Source organism: Chiloscyllium punctatum, chromosome 7 (genome assembly GCF_047496795.1).
Source record: "Chiloscyllium punctatum isolate Juve2018m chromosome 7, sChiPun1.3, whole genome shotgun sequence".
In the NCBI taxonomy this organism is placed as follows: Eukaryota; Metazoa; Chordata; class Chondrichthyes; order Orectolobiformes; family Hemiscylliidae; genus Chiloscyllium; species Chiloscyllium punctatum.
The window spans coordinates 118,429,702-118,447,147 of record NC_092745.1 but is presented as its reverse complement, the minus strand read 5'-3'; the positions used below and the strand labels follow the sequence as shown (position 1 = coordinate 118,447,147).

The 17,446-nt window shown below is 44.5% G+C and overlaps 1 protein-coding gene across 1 annotated transcript in view; it reads left to right on the top strand.

Moving 5' to 3' along the window:
• Window positions 1-6,067: 6,067 nt before the first annotated feature.
• Window positions 6,068-17,446, top strand: part of znf326 (zinc finger protein 326) — a 41,010-nt gene continuing 29,631 nt past the window's right edge. The window contains exons 1-2 of the mRNA XM_072574717.1: window positions 6,068-6,239; window positions 13,558-13,623. Coding sequence (XP_072430818.1) covers window positions 6,128-6,239; window positions 13,558-13,623 — 178 coding nt within the window. The 5' untranslated portion in view covers window positions 6,068-6,127. The remainder of the gene's footprint in view (window positions 6,240-13,557; window positions 13,624-17,446) is intronic.

Below are 17,446 nucleotides of genomic sequence, written 5' to 3'. Positions count from 1 at the left end.
ATGTCAGGTATAGACAGGATAGATCGAGTGAATCCATAGAAGAGTATAAAGGAAGTATGAGCATACTTAAGAGGGAAATATGGAGGGCAAAAAGGGGACATGAGATAGCTTTGGCAAATAAAATTACGGAGAATCCAAAGAATTTTTACAAATATATTAAGGATAAAAGGGTAACTAGGAAGAGAATAGGGCCCCTCAAAGATCAGCAAGGCAACCTTTGTGTGGAGCCGCTGAAAATAGGGGAGATACTAAATGGATATTTTGCATCAGTATTTACTGTGGAAAAGGATATGGAAAATATAAACTGTAGGAAAATAGATGGTGACATCTTGCAAAATGTCTATATTTACAGAGGAGGAAGTGCTAAATGTCTTGAAACTGGTAAAGGTGGATAAATCCTCAGGACCTGATCAGGTGTATCCTAGAACTCTGTGGGAAGTTAGAGAAGTGATTGCTGGGCCTCTTGCTGAGATATTTGTATCATCGATAGTCATAGGTGAGGTGCTGGAAGACTGGAGGTTGGCTAACGTGGTGCCACTGTTTAAGAAGGGTGGTAAGGACAAGCCAGGGAACTATAGACCGGTGAACCTGACATTGGTTTTGGGTAAGTTGTTGGAGGAATCCTGAGGGACAGGATACACATGTATTTGGAAAGGTAAGGACTGATTCAGGATAGGTAAAAACAATGACTGCAGATGCTGAAAACCAAATACTGGATTAGTGGTGCTGGAAGAGCACAGCAGTTCAGGCAGCATCGTTGCTCATTGGATGCTGCCTGAACTGCTGTGCTCTTGCAGCACCACTGATTCAGGATAGTCAACATGGTTTTGTGTGTGGGAAATCATGTCTCACAAACTTGATTGAGCTTTTGAGGAAGTAACAAAGAGGATTGATGAGGGCAGAGCAATAGATGTGATCTATCTGGACTTCAGTAAGGCATTCGACAAGGTTCCCCATGGGAGACTGATTAGCAAGGTTAGATCTCACGGAATACAGGGAAAACTAGCCATTTGGATACAGAACTGGCTCAAAGGTAGAAATCAGAGACTGGTGGTGGAGAGTTGTTTTCAGACTGGAGGCCTGTGACCAGTGGAGTGCCACAAGGATCGGTGCAGGGTCCTCTACATTTTCTCATTTATATAAATGATTTGGATGCGAGCATAAGAGGTATAGTTAGTAAGGTTGCAGATGACACCAAAATTGTAGATACAATAGTGAAGAAGGTGTTTGGTATGTTTTCCTTTATTGGTCAGAGTCTTGAGTACAGGAGTTGGGAGGTCATATTGCAGCTGTACAGGACATTGGTTAGGCCACTGTTGGAATATTGTGTGCAATCCTGTTCTCCTTCCTATTAGAAAGATGTTGTGTAACTTGAAAGGGTTCAGAAAAGATTTACAAAGATGTTGCCAGGGTTGGAGGATGTGAGCTATAGAGAGAGGCTGAACAGGCTGGGGCTGTTTTCCCTAGAGTGTCAGAGACTGAGGGGTGACCTTATAGAGATTTACAAAACTATGAGGGGCATTGATAGGGTAAATAGGCAAAGTCTTTTCCCTGGGGTCGGGGAGTCCAGAACTAGAGGGCATAGGTTTAGGGTGAGAGGAGAAAGATATAAGAGAGACCTATGGGGCAGCTTTTTCACGCAGAGGGTGGTACATGTATGGAATGAGCTGCCAGAGGATGTGGTGGAGGCTGGTACAATTGCAACATTTAAGAGGCATTTGGATGGGTATATGAATAGGAAGGGTTTGGAGGGATATGGGCCAGGTGCTGGCAGGTGGGACTAGATTGGATTGGGATATCTGGTCGACATGGACGGGTTGGACCGAAGGGTCTGTTTCAATGCTGTACATCTCTATGACTCTATTGGAGTCATAGTCATAGAGATGTACAGCATGGAAACAGATACTTTGGTCTATTTCTCCCATGCCAACTAGATATCCCAACCCAGTCTAGTCCCACCTACCTGGACTGTTATAGTATACCCATATCAATGTGATAAGTTCTACCTATATGGTTTGATTGGAAGAGTCTTATCACGTCTTCTTATTGCTGTAATTGTTTCATTGATCAATACCATGACACCCCCCTCCCCTCTTTTACCACCTTTCCTGATTCACCTGAAGATGCTATATCCTGGAATACTGAGCTGCCAATAACCTGCCCTTTTCTCAAAAATGTCTCAGTGACAACAAAGTGTCATAGCCTCATGTTTTAATTTGTGCCCTCACTGTTCTGTCAGATTCTTTGCATTAAAATAAATACCATCCAAATTTACCTTGTGCCTTAACTGGCCCATAATTTTTTTTTGGCCTTCTTGGACCCCCTTACTGTCTTTAGTTTTGGCCATTTATCTTCCCCTGGTAGACAAGCAGGAGGCTGCTTCCCCTGCCAAACATTCTGTCGTGTTCCCATTCTGGTTCGAGTGCAAACTGCCTGTCTTGTTTCCCCCAAATGGCCCCATTGTCCCAGAAATCAAAGGCCTCCCTCCAGATTTGGAGATGCCGGTGTTGGACTGGGGTGTACAAAGTTAAAAATCACACAACACCAGGTTATAGTCCAACAGGTTTAATTGGAAGCACACTAGCTTTCGGAGTGCCGCTCCTTCATCAGGTGATTATGGAGGACACAATTGTAAGACACAGAATTTATAGCAAAAGTTTACAGTGCGATGAAACTGAAATTTAACATTGAAAAATACCTTGATTGTCTGTTGAGTCTTCCATCTGTTCGAGTACCATGATAGTTTCACTTCTTTCATATGTAAATCACAAAACTCTTTTTTAAAAAGTTACATTCTCAGGGTAACTGTAACAACTGATATCAGCCAGATAAGATGTTAAGATGTTGAAGGCCTTAGCTCCCTGTGCTCTCTGTCTGTGCCATAATGTTTAGACTGATTCTAATCTAAAAAGTGAGTTAACAGACTCTTACATGGATCCATGCAGTTTTTGAGCAAAGTACAATGTGACTCTGCAAGTACAAATTCACCCCACAAACGTACATATGTATGCGTGCATGTGGGAACAAGGTATGATGCTCAACTCATCGACTGCCAGTTCCAACGTGCCACAGCAAGGAACCGTAATGACCTCCTCAGGAGACAGACACATGCTGCAACCGACAGGGTATCCTTCATTGTCCAGTACTTCCCAGGAGCCGAAAAACTACGCCATGTTCTTCGCGACCTGCAACATGTTATCAATGAGGATGTGCACCTCGCCAAGACCTTCCCTACACCTCCACTGCTCACCTTTAAACAACTGCCAAACCTCAAACAGATCATTGTTCATAGCAAACTGCCCGGCTTTCAGGACAACTCCATACAACCCTGACATGGTAGGTGCTGCAAGACATGTCGGAGTGTGGACATGGACACCACCATTACACATGGGGACACCTCCTACCAAGTATGTGGCAGGTACTCATGTGACTCTGCCAACGTTGTCCATCTCATACGCTGTAGGCAAGGATGCCCCGAGGCATGGTACATTGGTGAAACCCAGCAAAGGCTACAGCACCGCACAACAATCAACAGACAGGAGTGTTCCCTCCCAGTTCAGGAACACTTCAGCGGTCCAGGACATTCGACCTCAGACCTTCGGGTAACCATCCTCCAAGACGGACTTCGGGACAGACAACAACAAAAAGTGGATTAGTGGTGCTGGAAGAGCACAGCAGTTCAGGCAGCATCCAACGAGCAGCGAAATCAATGTTTCGGGCAAAAGCCCTTCATCAGGAATAAAGGCAGTGAGCCTGAAGCATGGAGAGATAAGCTAGAGGACGGTGGGGGTGGGGAGAGAGTAGCATAGAGTACAATGGGTGAGTGGGGGAGGAGATGAAGGTGATAGGTCAAGGAGGAGAGGGTGGAGTGGATAGGTGGAAAAGAAGATAGGCAGGTCGGACAAGTCAAGGAGACAGTAACTGAGCTGGAAGTTTGAAACTAGGATGAGGTGGGGGAAGGGGAAATGAGGAAGCTGTTGAAGTCCACATTGATGCCCTGGGGTTGAAGTGTTCCGAGGCGGAAGATGAGGCGTTCTTCCTCCAGGCGTCTGGTGGTGAGGGAGCGGTGGTGAAGGAGGCCCAGGACCTCCATGTCCTCGGCAGAGTGGGAGGGGGAGTTGAAATGTTGGGCCACAGGGCGGTTTGGTTGATTGGTGCGGGTGTCTCGGAGATGTTCCCTAAAGCGCTCTGCTAGGAGGCGCCCAGTCTCCCCAATGTAGAGGAGACCACATCGGGAGCAACCGATACAATAAATGATATTGGTGGATCTGGCCCAGCAGAGGCTGATAGCTAAGTTCCGTACCCATAGGGAGAGCCTCAACCGGGACCTTGGGTTCACGTCACACTACAGGTGACCACCATTGCACGATACACACACACAAACACTCACACACTCCTACAGACACACACACTCCCTCACACATCCTCTCACAGACTTAGACCACTTTACACTCTCTCAAATACACACAATCTCTCTCACACTCACAACCCCCCACCCCAGACACACACACACACACACACTCCTACAGCCACACACATGCATCCTCTCACAGACTTAGACACTTTACACTCACAACCCCCATCCCAGTCAGACAGACAGACAAACCCACATGCACACATATACATATACGTTTGTGCGGTGAATTTGTACTTGCAGAGTTACATTGTACTTTGCTCAAAAATTGCATGAATCCATGTAAGACTCTGTTAACTCACTTTTTAGTTTAGAATCAGTCTAAACATTATAGCACAGACAACAGAACACAGGGAGCTAACACCTTCAACATTATTATCTGGCTGACACCAATTGTTACAGTTAACCTGAGAATGTAACTTTTTTTAAAAAATGTTTTGTGATTTACATATGAAAGAAGTGAAACGATCATGGTCATTCTAACAGATGAGAGACTTCACAAACAATCAAGGTATTTTTCAATGTTAAATTTCAGTTACATCACACTGTAAACTTTTGCTCTAAATTCTGTGTCTTTACAATTGTTTCCTCCACAACCTCCCTCCAGCTCTCTCTGTCTCCCTCTCTCCAGCCACACACTCACCTGCACTAACCTCCTATTTCTATATTAACTCGTATCTTTACTCAGTTCCTTTCTCTCCACAGATGCTGCCCGACAGATCGAATTTCTCGAGAACTTTTTTTGTTTGTTTCAGATTTCTCGTATCTGCAGTTCTTCATTGACATGCGAGATTAGAATGATAGAGTCCCGCCGGAAGGGTTAGAGTGAGGGACCGCGGCGGGCGGGGAGGGGGAAGGGTTAGAGTGACGGACCGCGGCGGGCGGGGCGGGGGAAGGGTTAGAGTGAGGCACCGTGGGCAGGGAGGGGGAAGGGTTAGAGTGAGGGACCGCGGGCAGGGAGGGGGAAGGGTTAGAGTGAGGCACCGCGCGGGGGAAGGGTTAGAGTGAGGCACCGCGGGCAGGGAGGGGGAAGGGTTAGAGTGAGGCACCGCGCGGGGGAAGGGGGAAGGGTTAGAGTGAGGCACCGCGGGCAGGGAGGGGGAAGGGTTAGAGTGAGGCACCGCGCGGGGGGAGGGGGGGAAGGGTTAGAGTGAGGCACCGCGCGGGAGGAGGGGGGAAGGGTTAGAGTGGGGCACCGCGGGGAGGGAGGGAGGAGGGGGAAGGGTTAGAGTGAGGCACCGCGCGGGAGGAGGGGGGAAGGGTTAGAGTGAGGCACCGCGCGGGCGGGGATGGGGAAGGGTTAGAGTGAGGCACCGCGGGCAGGGAGGAGGGGGAAGGGTTAGAGTGAGGCACCGCGCCGGAGGAGGGGGGAAGGGTTAGAGTGAGGCACCGCGCCGGAGGAGGGGGGAAGGGTTAGAGTGAGGCACTGCGGGCAGGGAGGAGGGGGAAGGGTTAGAGTGAGGCACCGCGCGGGCGGGGAGGGGGAAGGGTTAGAGTGAGGCACCGCGGGCAGGGAGGGGGGAAGGGTTAGAGTGAGGCACCGCGCCGGAGGAGGGGGGAGGGTTAGATTGAGGCACCGCGGCGGGAGGAGGGGGAAGGGTTAGAGTGAGGCACCGCGCCGGAGGAGGGGGGAGGGTTAGATTGAGGCACCGCGGCGGGAGGAGGGGGAAGGGTTAGAGTGAGGCACCGCGGCGGGCGGGGAGAACAGGCGTGATGGATATGGACGGCTTGAGAGGATCGAGCCGGAGTTGGGGCGTCAGCGACACGGACGGTCTGCGAGGATCGAGCCGGGGTTGGGGTACCACAGAGTCGGAGAATCTGAGAGGTAAGAGCCGGCGATTGGCCGTGGGAGCGGGGGGGGAGGCGCCACTCTCCTCTCCTCCTCCTCCTCTTGTGGAATGGGGCTGGAGTTCGGCCTGACAGAACCTCACCGACATCCCCGGTAAAGAGGGGGCTCGGCGGAGGTGGCCGAAGGAGCCCGTGTGTCCTATTCTCGGTCTCTGTGTGTCGAGCTGTGGCTGGTCGGTGAGGCCCGGCGCCGAGTTTAAAATGGCGGCGGTGCGGGTGCTCAGGGGGGAGGGGGAGGGGGACTCGGGGTGACCGGGCAGTGAGGCCACTCTTCACTCCGTGAGCGCTTCAATAACACAGGGCTTGCAGAATAAATACCGAGGAACATATCCGTCTCTTCCCCCCCCCCCCCCCCCCAAGGTTGTTGGGCAGCCATTTTACACCCAGCTTGGCCCATCCCCCGCTGCTGATGCTCAGAATAAGGGCACACAACAGACCCAGCAGCTCAGAATCACATTACACGCTCAGAGTACAACCACCTGAACATTTTCACCACCCATTGTTAGTGCATTTCGTTATATTACGGGTTTTCTCAAGATCCGCGATTTCCATTGTGTCCCTCTTTAAAAGAGTCCTTTGTCTCACGGGCTTTCTTATAATCAGCAAGAAATTGGCGTTTTTTTTCATGAACTTGTTTGTTCATTGTTGCTTAGATTTTCACTTTTTTTAGTTAGAAAACACAAAACGCAAGAAAGGTTAATTAAAATTTTAACATGCTCTTCCTGGTGCACATAGCACAGTTAGTCACAAAATTCCTCCAATTGATCTTAAAGTAATTATCAATCGGCTTGTATGTAATTTAAAAATGCTGTAATAGTATTTGGGACTGTTGTACCAGATAGTATTAAACTCATCAGGGTGTAATATATTAAATATAAAGGTGTATTGCCTAATTACAAAATTAAAACTTGTAAAATAACTAGATCTTAAAAGCCAATCAGCCTCTAAATAAACCCATGTATCAGTTTTTTTTAAAAGTACATTTTTAGTTTCTGGGTTCATTTCTCTTACCTGGGGGATGAAGGTAAAAATGGAGAGCAAATGTAAAGTGGTACATTTCTGAAGTTATTGAATTCAATATTGAGACCCATTAGGCTAAAAGGTGGCAAAGTGGAAAATGAGATGTGGTTCTTCGAGCTTGTGCTGTTCTTCCCAGGACAGAACAGCCAACATGACTGTTGGCTCCATGTCATCCTGAGCCACTCCTGTCACTCCAAATGGTGCTCACTCCACTGTGGTGCTTTTCCATGCAGCCACAGAAGGCGTAACAGTGTTTGGCATATTCTTCCAATATGATCTGCCGTATTCACTGCTTACAATGCGGTCAACTTTACATTAGCGAGTCCAAATTGTTACGACACTGAGTAAACCCTCCTGCTTAATTTAAACCAGCAACACAGAAAAGATTTATCCCATACAGTAATCTGAAAATTTGAGAGGCTGTGAACTATTTAATGTAAATATTAACAACTTTATTTGTTAAGGTATAACAGAATAATTAACTAACAACTATTTACAACTCCTTTCTCTAACCTATCTTTTACCTTCCTCTTCTACAATACTAGTCTGATAAAAGCCCCCAATTAAGATTTAACAAAAATTCAAGTTTTCAAAACCAGCCAGATGTCAAATCTTATCTTCCTCAGTGTTTTCTTCTTAGGGATTTCTGTTTCACAGGTCACTGATTGATAAAGGTACATTTAAGAGAGCTATTCTTCAGGCAGTCTGCAGATGCTGGTGGTTTGGCAGTTCTCTCAATTGTTCAATTTTCCCCCATTTTATACCCCCAAAGCATCGGATTGTATCACGGCTTTTAAGATTGTCAGTATGCTAAATTCAAACTTGATTGGAGTTTGGTATTTTTGGGGGTATAATTCAAACTGGTTGGGCTAATTCAAATTTGTTTTATCGTCGCCATGCAACCAGCTCATGGAGTTGTTCGACCAAATGTTGCATTATATCTTGTTCAGGATACTTGGTGCTGTGTCAGATAGTTCTGCTAGTTTTTAGCTCTCTTAAAGGTACATAACACCTACATGTTCATAACAAAATGCAGACTGGGTGACAGCTTTGCCAAACAACTCCAGTCTGTAAGAATGACCTGATATATCAGGTCCCTGCCATTTCATTAAGCCGCCTTCATATCACGATGATACTTGTATCCTGTGCCTGCCACAATATTGCAATGAAGCACAATGACTGGTAGCACCTCATTTTCTAATGAGGTACTTTACTGTCTCAATCTAAATATTGAATCCAATAACTTCAGAAACTAGCTGCACTTTTCTCCACTTTTCCTTGTATTGTCACACACCCCACACACCATATTTGTCTTGTTTACTTTGCACGTAGTAGAGAGGACCAATTTTCTCCCCCTTATAGACACTGAATAAGGGACTGCATATACTGGATATCTGAAACAAATAAAATAGATTTACAAGGATTTTGCCTGGGTTGGAGAGTCTGAGCCATAGGGAGAGGCTGGATAGGCTAGAGCTATTTTCCCTGGTGTGTTGGAAGCTGAGGAGGAGCATGGATGTGGTAAATAGACAAGGTTTTCCTCCTGGGGTTGGAGAGTCCAGTACCAGAGGACATAGGTTTAGGGTGAGAGGGGAAAAATATAAAAGGGATCTAAGGGGCAATTTTTTTCACACAGAGGGTGGTACATGTATGGAATGAGCTGCCAGAGGAAGTGGTGGAGGCTGGTACAATTGCAGCATTTAAAAGGCATCTGGATGAGTATATGAATCGAAAAGGTTTAGAGGGATATAGGCCAGGTACTGGCAAACAGGACCAAATTAGGTCTGTTTCTGTGTTGTACATCTCCGACTCTAAATTCATAAATTGCTGGAGAAATTCAGCAGGTTTGGCAGCATCTGTGGATAGTTAATATTTCAGTTAACAGTTAATATTTCAGATGCTCTGAAGAAGGGTCTTTGGATTGTTAATTCTACTTTCTTTTCACAGATTCTGCCAGCCCTGCTGAGTTTCTCCGGTCTCTATTTTTGTTTGTTTCTCACTTGCATAATTTCAACTCATTTTGTATCTCTTGTTTTCTTTCTCCACTATTAACAACGCCTTTTGCACTGGGCATCTGCACTATCTGCCCTCTTGGTCCTTCTCTTCCCTCTTTCAGTTCTGAAGAAGAATCATGTTAGCCTTGAAATGTTAATTCTGTTCTCTCTCCAAAGATGCTTCTAGACCTGCTTAGTCTCGCTAGCATTTGATTTTTTTCACCAGTATGTTTCTAAATATTTCTTTAAATTGGGACAGTAGGATACAGGAGCAAAATTAGGTAATTTGGCCCATCAGTTGTGGCCATTATGTTTCTCATCCAATTTTCCTGCGTTCTCCTTGTAACCTTTGATTCCTTTACTCCCCAAGAACTTATTTATCAGTCTTAAATATGCTCAGTGACATGGTTTCCACATCCTTCTGCAGCAGTGAGTTCCACATATTCACTCTGGCTGAAGAAATTCCTCCTCATCTCAGGGATGGGGGGTCGTCTGTTCATTCTGATGCTGTGCCCTTGGGTCCAAGTGTGGTCTGTAAGTGGAAGTACCTTCTCTATGTCCACTCTATCCAGGCCTCTCAGTGTTCTGTACCTTTCAGTGAGATCCCTGTCGTCCTTCTAAAGACCGAGAGTACAGACCCAGAGTTTTCAACAATTTCTAATATGACAAGCTCTTCATTCCTGGGATCATTCTTCTAAACCTCCTTTGGACCCCCTCCAGTGCAAATGCATCTTTCCTTAGATATGGGGCCCAACACTGCTCGCAGTTTTTCAAATGCAGTCTGACCAGACCTTTATACAGCTTCAGCAGTGCATCTGTGCTCTTGTGTTTGAGCCCTCTTGGAAATGAAAACTAACATTGCATTTTTTTTCCTAACTGCCGACTGAACCTGCATGTTAACCTTTAGACAATCTTGAACGAGGACTCCCGAGTTCCTTTGTGCCTCAGATTTCTAAACCCCTTTCCCCATTTAGAAAATAGTCTATGCCTTCATTCTTCCTATGTCAAAGTGCATAACCTCTCACTTCCCACATTGCATTCCATCTGCTACTTCTTTGTCCGCATCCCCAGTCTTAATCCAAGTCCTTCAACACACTCCCCGCTTCCTCAGCGCTACCTTTCCCTCTACCTATCTTTGTGTTACTTGTAAACTTAGCAACAATGCCGTTTGTTCCTTCATCCGGATCATCAGTGTATAATGTGCATGGTTGTGGTCCCAACACTGACCCCTGCAGAACTTCACTAGTCACTGGTTGCCATCCTGAAAATGACCCCTTTATCTCTCCTCATTGCCTTCTGATAGTCAGCCAACCCCCTGTCCATGCCAATGTCTTGCCCCTAACACAATGGTCTCTAAGTTAGCAGCCTCCTGTGTGACGCCTTGTCAAAGACATTCTGGAAATCCAAATGTCCATTAGCGCTCATTTGTTTAACTGCCTCAGATCATTGCTGAAACCCTTTTCCATCCTTTTGATAACTCTTGGTTTGATAACTTCATTACTGTCCTGACCTGCCTTCTTTCTTCCGCCCTCCATAAATGTGAAAACTACCTATTCTAAATCTTTCAAAACTACCTATTCTAAATCTCTCCAAGCCATGTTCATCAGTAACTACTGTATGTTGGTCTTTTGCTGCAGTCCTAGTATTGGTTTTAACTTTTGATTGTCATTGTTTCACCTTTGGCATTCATGTGCTTGGGTATATGAATAGGAAAGGTTTGGAAGGATATGGGCCGGGTGCTGGCAGGTGGGGCTAACTAGATTGGGTTGGGATATTTGGTCGGCGTGGACAGGTTGGACCGAAGGGTCTGTTTCCATGCTGTACATTTCTATGACTTGAATTCTCTCCATAAGTGTTTGAACCATTTGGCAATCTGTGGCAAAAACTCCATTAAATGGCTTTGATTCTGTTAAGCATCTTGAAATTGATTAGATTAGATTAGATTCCCTACAGTGTGGAAACAGGCCCTTCGGCCCAACAAGTCCACACTGATCCTCTGAAGAGTTACTCACCCAGACCCATTCCCCTACTCTATATTTACCCCTGATTAATGCACCAAATGCTATGGGCAGTTTAGCATGGCCAATTCATCTGACCTGCACATCTTTGGATTGTGGTAGGAAACTGGAGCACCCAGATGAAACCTGCATAGACACGAGGAGAATATGCAAACTCCTCATAGACAGGTGCCCAAAGCTGGAATGTGTGAACTCCATATGGTTGCCTGAGGCAGGAATCAAACCTAGGTCTCTGGCGCTGAGAGGCAGCAGTGCTAGCCACTGAGCCACCATGCTGCCCCATGTTAAAGGTACATTGAAATGCAGATGGTTAACAGCCTGAGACTAAGAGAGGGTTTACCTTTGTAGTGTGCAGTTTTAACCAAGGTTTCCTGTGCAAATAGGGGTATCTGAATGAAGACCTAATGAGCATCAGATCAGTGGAAAGCATTGTACGCGTGAAAATAATCAAGAAACTGCAGTGCCTTTTCTCAATTTCTAAATGAAGTAAATTATAGCTGAATGGTGGTAAATCAGCTTGTTGCCGAAATCTCAGCTTCTCGGAGGTTGACATTAAAAATTAAATAGGGGGTCGACAGCTACATTTAATCTTTTCGTTCCTTAACAGTGCATCTCTAAAGTTGCTCTTCCTAGAGTCTCCCACTGCAATTTGAGTTAAAGTAAAGCAGTTGCTTTGAGAATCTGTTAGGCATAAATGTGCTATCCCCTGCAAAATGGGACTTATTTTGAGTGATTAGTGTCTCAATGGTGGTCATAGAGATGTACAGCATGGAAACAGATCCGTCGGTCCAACCCGTCCATGCCAACCAGATATCCCAACCCAATCTAGTCCCACCTGCCAATATCCCTCCAAACCCTTCCTATTCATATACCCATCCAAATGCCTCTTAAATGTTGCAATTGTACCACCCTCCACCACATCCTCTAGCAGCTCATTCCAGACACGTACCACCCTCTGCGTAAAAAAGTTGCCCCTTAGGTCTCTTTTATATCTTTCCCCTCTGACCCTAAACCTATGCCCTCTAGTTCTGGACTCCCTGGCCCCCAGGAAAAGACTTTGCCTGCAAAATATTCATTTAGTATCTTCCCCCATTTTCTGTGGCTCCACACAAAGGCGGCCTTGCTGATCTTTGAGGGGCCCTATTCTCTCCCTAGTTACCCTTTTGTCCTTCGTATATTTGTAAAACCCCTTTGGATTCTCCTTAACTCTATTTGCCAAAGCTATCTCATGTCCCCGTTTTGCCCTCCTGATTTCCCTCTTAAGTATACTCCTACTTTCGTTATTCTGGATTAGTGGTGCTGGAAGAGCACAGCAATCTTTTAAGGATTCACTCGATCTATCTTGGGAGAAAATGCTGCTGTTGGACTTTTTTTCTTGTCAGGAGATTTGGAGGATCATGTAAAGGCATCACTGTGCTACTTCGGCAGTGCTTTGAAGTGCTCACTATGGGTTTTTCAAGGCTCAGAAGTATTTAGGAGCACGTGGATTACAGATGCCCAGAAAACCATGACTTTTATGTTGAGTTTGAGATTCTGATCTTACATCCCCAACCTTCCTACAATAACTGTACTTCAAAAGAAAAGCTGTTAATTTGTTGTGATGCATTTGGTAATTGTGAAATATGCTTTTCATATGTGCAAGTCTTTAACAGTTTAAGTTGTCAGACATTGAACTGTTTTCATGCACATTGTAATTATGTTTCCCACTCAGAATCAAAATACAATTGTGTCTCTTTGGAACAGTACTGAGGCTCCATCTAGTGATCATTGTGGGTGGTGCTTTCATTCAGTTTCATAATGAAACCCTGTTGTATACGAGTTATGTAGTTTCATTTAAAATTACCTGGAAATAGGTAAAATAAACCTAGTAGTTCCACTTTTTAAGTTCTGGGCATTTTTGCTCCTTCTTTGCAGCTGGATACTAAAATGATCGACTTCAGATCAGCAACTGCTCAATAGTTTTGATAACTTGTACAATATCGTCTTCCCCCAATATATTGATTGTGAATGTAAAATTTTTGTTACAACAGCATGTGTATGCCTCTGAAAGGTGACAACTTAGCAACTAACAACAATTACTAGTTTAGGAGATGGTCAACATGAAGTTAACATCATGACAATTTCAGTAGGTACAAAAATCAGAAAATTCGGCCCACCCATGAGCACTTAGTTAGAAAACCCTTAGTGAGGCAATACTTTTACCCACCGAAGAATTTAGTTCACCCGTGATTTGACTATTGAATTTTTTTTTATTGCTGCACAGGTGGTTCAGAATGGATGAACAGTGGCAGCAACAGCAGTTGGAGTACCAGGGACAACTGGAAATCAGGTGGGAACAGAATGGCCGAGCAACACGAAATGAAGTATCATTGACCTGAAAATCAATCCGCTTTCTAAAGTCACTTTTCATTTGTCACTGCTCTTTTGAGTGATGCAACATGTATCCAATGTTTACTGTTCATGAAAAGATGTTAGGAATCTATAATATGTAAATTTATACAATGTATGTTATTAGCATTTGAAGCTGTCTTGCCTAAATATGCATTTAATATGCCACATGCTTAGGCACTATATGGTTTGTACTCCAGTCTCTACTGATGGCACTTTACCATCATTTAAGTCCCTGTAATCTGAAAGTATTACTTTAGCTGTTTCAATCCATTTTGTAGCATTTACCAGGTAAAGCGGAGACTCAGGGCAAATTTACTTCTGTAGGTTTCTTTAAATTTAGCATTTTCCAGTTGAGGTGCTGGGTACATATGGTAAGTGGCCTTTTATGTGCCAGAATTGTTGCTCATCCTTCACATGCTTGCAAGGTACTTTCATGCCACAGAGCTTTAAGGATTCATAAACCATTCTAGGACTAATAATTTCACGGAGAGAATTCTAAATAGTTTTCTTTTTATTTATAAAGCTAACAGTTTACACTGATATGCGTGAATGTTTGTAGCTGTATCTTTTCAAAATCTGGCGCAGTAGTGCAAACTGGTTTCGAATGTGCTGGAAATCAAATAGTTTGGTCTACAAAGCAATCGCAAAGTTCCACTTTTGATTCAGTATCAGCATTAAACCGCTCAATGGAAAACCTGCTATTGAGGTTGATTGTAGAGTAGTGATAATGTGGTCAAATTACAGGTTGAATCGTATAGCATAGTTTGTGTGTTGCATGATGAAGGCTGAGGTGCTTTTCTGTTATACTTTGCTTGCAGTTTACACAATTTGTTAAATGGCTTGTGAATTTATTGCAAAACTTGATCTGAGAGGTGTCACTGAAATCACAAAGCATTCAAGTTTGTATACGTTATCATTCAGAGCTCCTTTATTAGTTCATTTCTGGAAAGTTGTGAAAGGCAATCTGAAAGATTATTAGCTGGAATAAAATTCAGCTTGCCCTAAAAATAAGTTCAATTACTTTATAATATTGATAATGGATATACAACTTAAACGAGATTGAACAGGCAAGGAAAGCAATAGGGTTTTAGCTGGCAGCTGCATACAAAATGTCTTTGTGGATGATTTTTCAAGCAACGTTTAAATAATGGGCTGGTGAAAAATCCAATCTAAATGTACAACATAGTTAAATATCAAATTGGAGTTTGAGCACATCTTGTAGCAGAAGGCTGAAAAATGAATTTAATATCTTGAAATTTCCCTGGGACTTCTCTATATTATCATATTTTGTGAAGAGGTGAAACTTTTGAAGTTTGTCCTGAAGTATTGATTCTTTATTTTCTGACTGCAAGAGTCTCTGCCTTAATTACTGTGTTTTTCAATGGGAAGATGTGTATCTGTAAATCCCTGATTACCTACTTAGCAAATAAATTTCCTGAAATGGCAAAGAATATGGAAGATATAGACTGTAGGGAAATAGATGGTGACATTTTGCAAAATGTCCAGATTACAGAGGAGGAAGTGCTGGATGTTTTGAAACGGTTAAAAGTGGATAAATCCCCAGGACCTGATCAGGTGTACCCGAGAACTCTGTGGGAAGCTAGAGAAGTGATTGCTAGGCCTCTTGCTGAGATATTTGTATCATCGATAGCCATAGGTGAGGTGCCGGAAGACTGGAGGTTGGCAAACGTGGTACCACTGTTTAAGAAGGGTGGTAAAGACAAGCCAGGGAGCAATATACCAGTGAGCCTGACCTCGGTGGTGGGTAAGTTGTTGGAGGGAATCCTGAGGGACAGGATGTACATGTATTTGAACAGGCAAGGACTGATTCGGGATAGTCAACCTGGCTTTGTGTGTGGGAAATCACGTCTCTCAAACTTGATTGAGTTGTTTGAAGAAGTAACAAAGAAGATTGAGGGCAGAGCAGTAGATGTGATCTATCTGGACTTCAGTAAGGCGTTTGACAAGGTTCCCCATGGGAGACTGAGTAACGAGGTTAGATCTCCTGGACTACGAGGGGAACTAGCCATTTGGATACAGAACTGGCTCAAAGATAGAAGACAGAGGGTGGTGGAGGAGGGTTGTTTTTCAGACTGGAGGCCTGTGACCAGTGGAGTGCCACGAAATTCGGTGCTGGGCCCAATACTTTTTGTCATTTACATAAATGATTTGGATGCGAGCATAAGAGGTACAGTTAGTAAGTTTGCAGATGACACCAAAATTGGAGGTGTAGTGGACAGTGAAGAGGGTTACCTCAGATTACAACAGGATCTGGACCAGATGGGCCAATGGGCTGAGAAGTGTCTGATGGAGTTTAATTCAGATGAATGCGAGGTGCTGCATTTTGGGAAAGCAAATCTTAGCAGGACATATACACTGAATGGTAAGGTCCTAGGGAGTGTGGCTGAACAAAGAGACCTTGGAGTGCAGGTTCATAGCTCCTTGAAAGTGGAGTCGCAGGTAGATAGGATAGTGAAGAAGGTGTTTGGTATGCTTTCCTTTATTGGCCAGAGTATTGAGTACAGGAGTTGGGAGGTCATGTTGCGGCTGTATAAGACATTGGTTCAGCCACTGTTGGAATACTGTGTGCATTTCTGGTCTCCTTCCTATCGGAAAGATGTTGTGGAACTTGAAAGGGTTCAGAAAAGATTTACAAGGATGTCGCCAGTGTTGGAGGATGAGAGCTATGGGGAGAGGCTGAACAGGCTGGGGCATTTTCCCTGGAGCGTCGGAGGCTGAGGGGCGACCTTATAGAGGTTTACAAAATTATGAGGGGCCTGGATAGGATAAATAGACAGTCTTTTCCTTGGGGTCGGGGAGTCCAGAACTAGAGGGCATAGGTTTAGGGTGAGAGGGGAAAGATATAAAAGACCTATGGGGCAGCTTTTTCACGCAGAGGGTGGTACGTGTATGGAATGAGCTGCCAGAGGATGTGGTGGTACAATTGCAACATTTAAGAGGCATTTGGATGGGTAAATGAATAGGAAGGGTTTGGAGGGATATGGGCTGGGTGTTGGCAGGTGGGACTAGAGTGGGTTGGGATATCTGGTTGGCATGGACGGGTTGGACCGAAGGGTCTGTTTCCATGCTTTACATCTCTATTACTCTAAGTTATTGGAGGGAATCCTGAGGGACAGGATTTACATGTATTTGGAAAGGCAAGGACTGATTAGGGATAGTCAGCATGGCTTTGTACATGGGAATTCATGTCTCTCAAACTTGATTGAGGTTTTTGAAGAAGTAACAAAAAGGATTGGCAAGGGCAGAGCAGTGGATGTAATCTATATAGACTTCAGCAAGGTGTTTGACAAGGTTCTTCATGGGAGACTGGTTAGCAAGGTTGCATCTCATGGAATACAGGGAAAACTAACCATTTGGATGCAGAACTGACTCGAAAGAAGACAGAGGGTGGTAGTGGAGGGTTGCCTATCAGACTGGAGGCCTGTGACCAGTGGAGTGCCACAAGGATTGGTGCTGGGTCCATTGCTTTTCTTCATTTATATGAATGATTTGGATGTAAACATAGGAGGTATAATTGTTTAGTTTGCAGATGACACAAACATTAGAGATATAGTGGACTGCGAAGAAGATTACCTCAGAGTACAATGGGATCTTGATCAGATGGGCCAGTGGACTGAGGAGTGGCAGATGGAGTTTAATTTAGATAAATGAGAGGAGCTGGATTTTGGAAAAGCAAATCAGAACAGGACTTTTACACTTAATACTAAGGTTCTGGGAAGTGTTGCTGAACAAAGACCTTG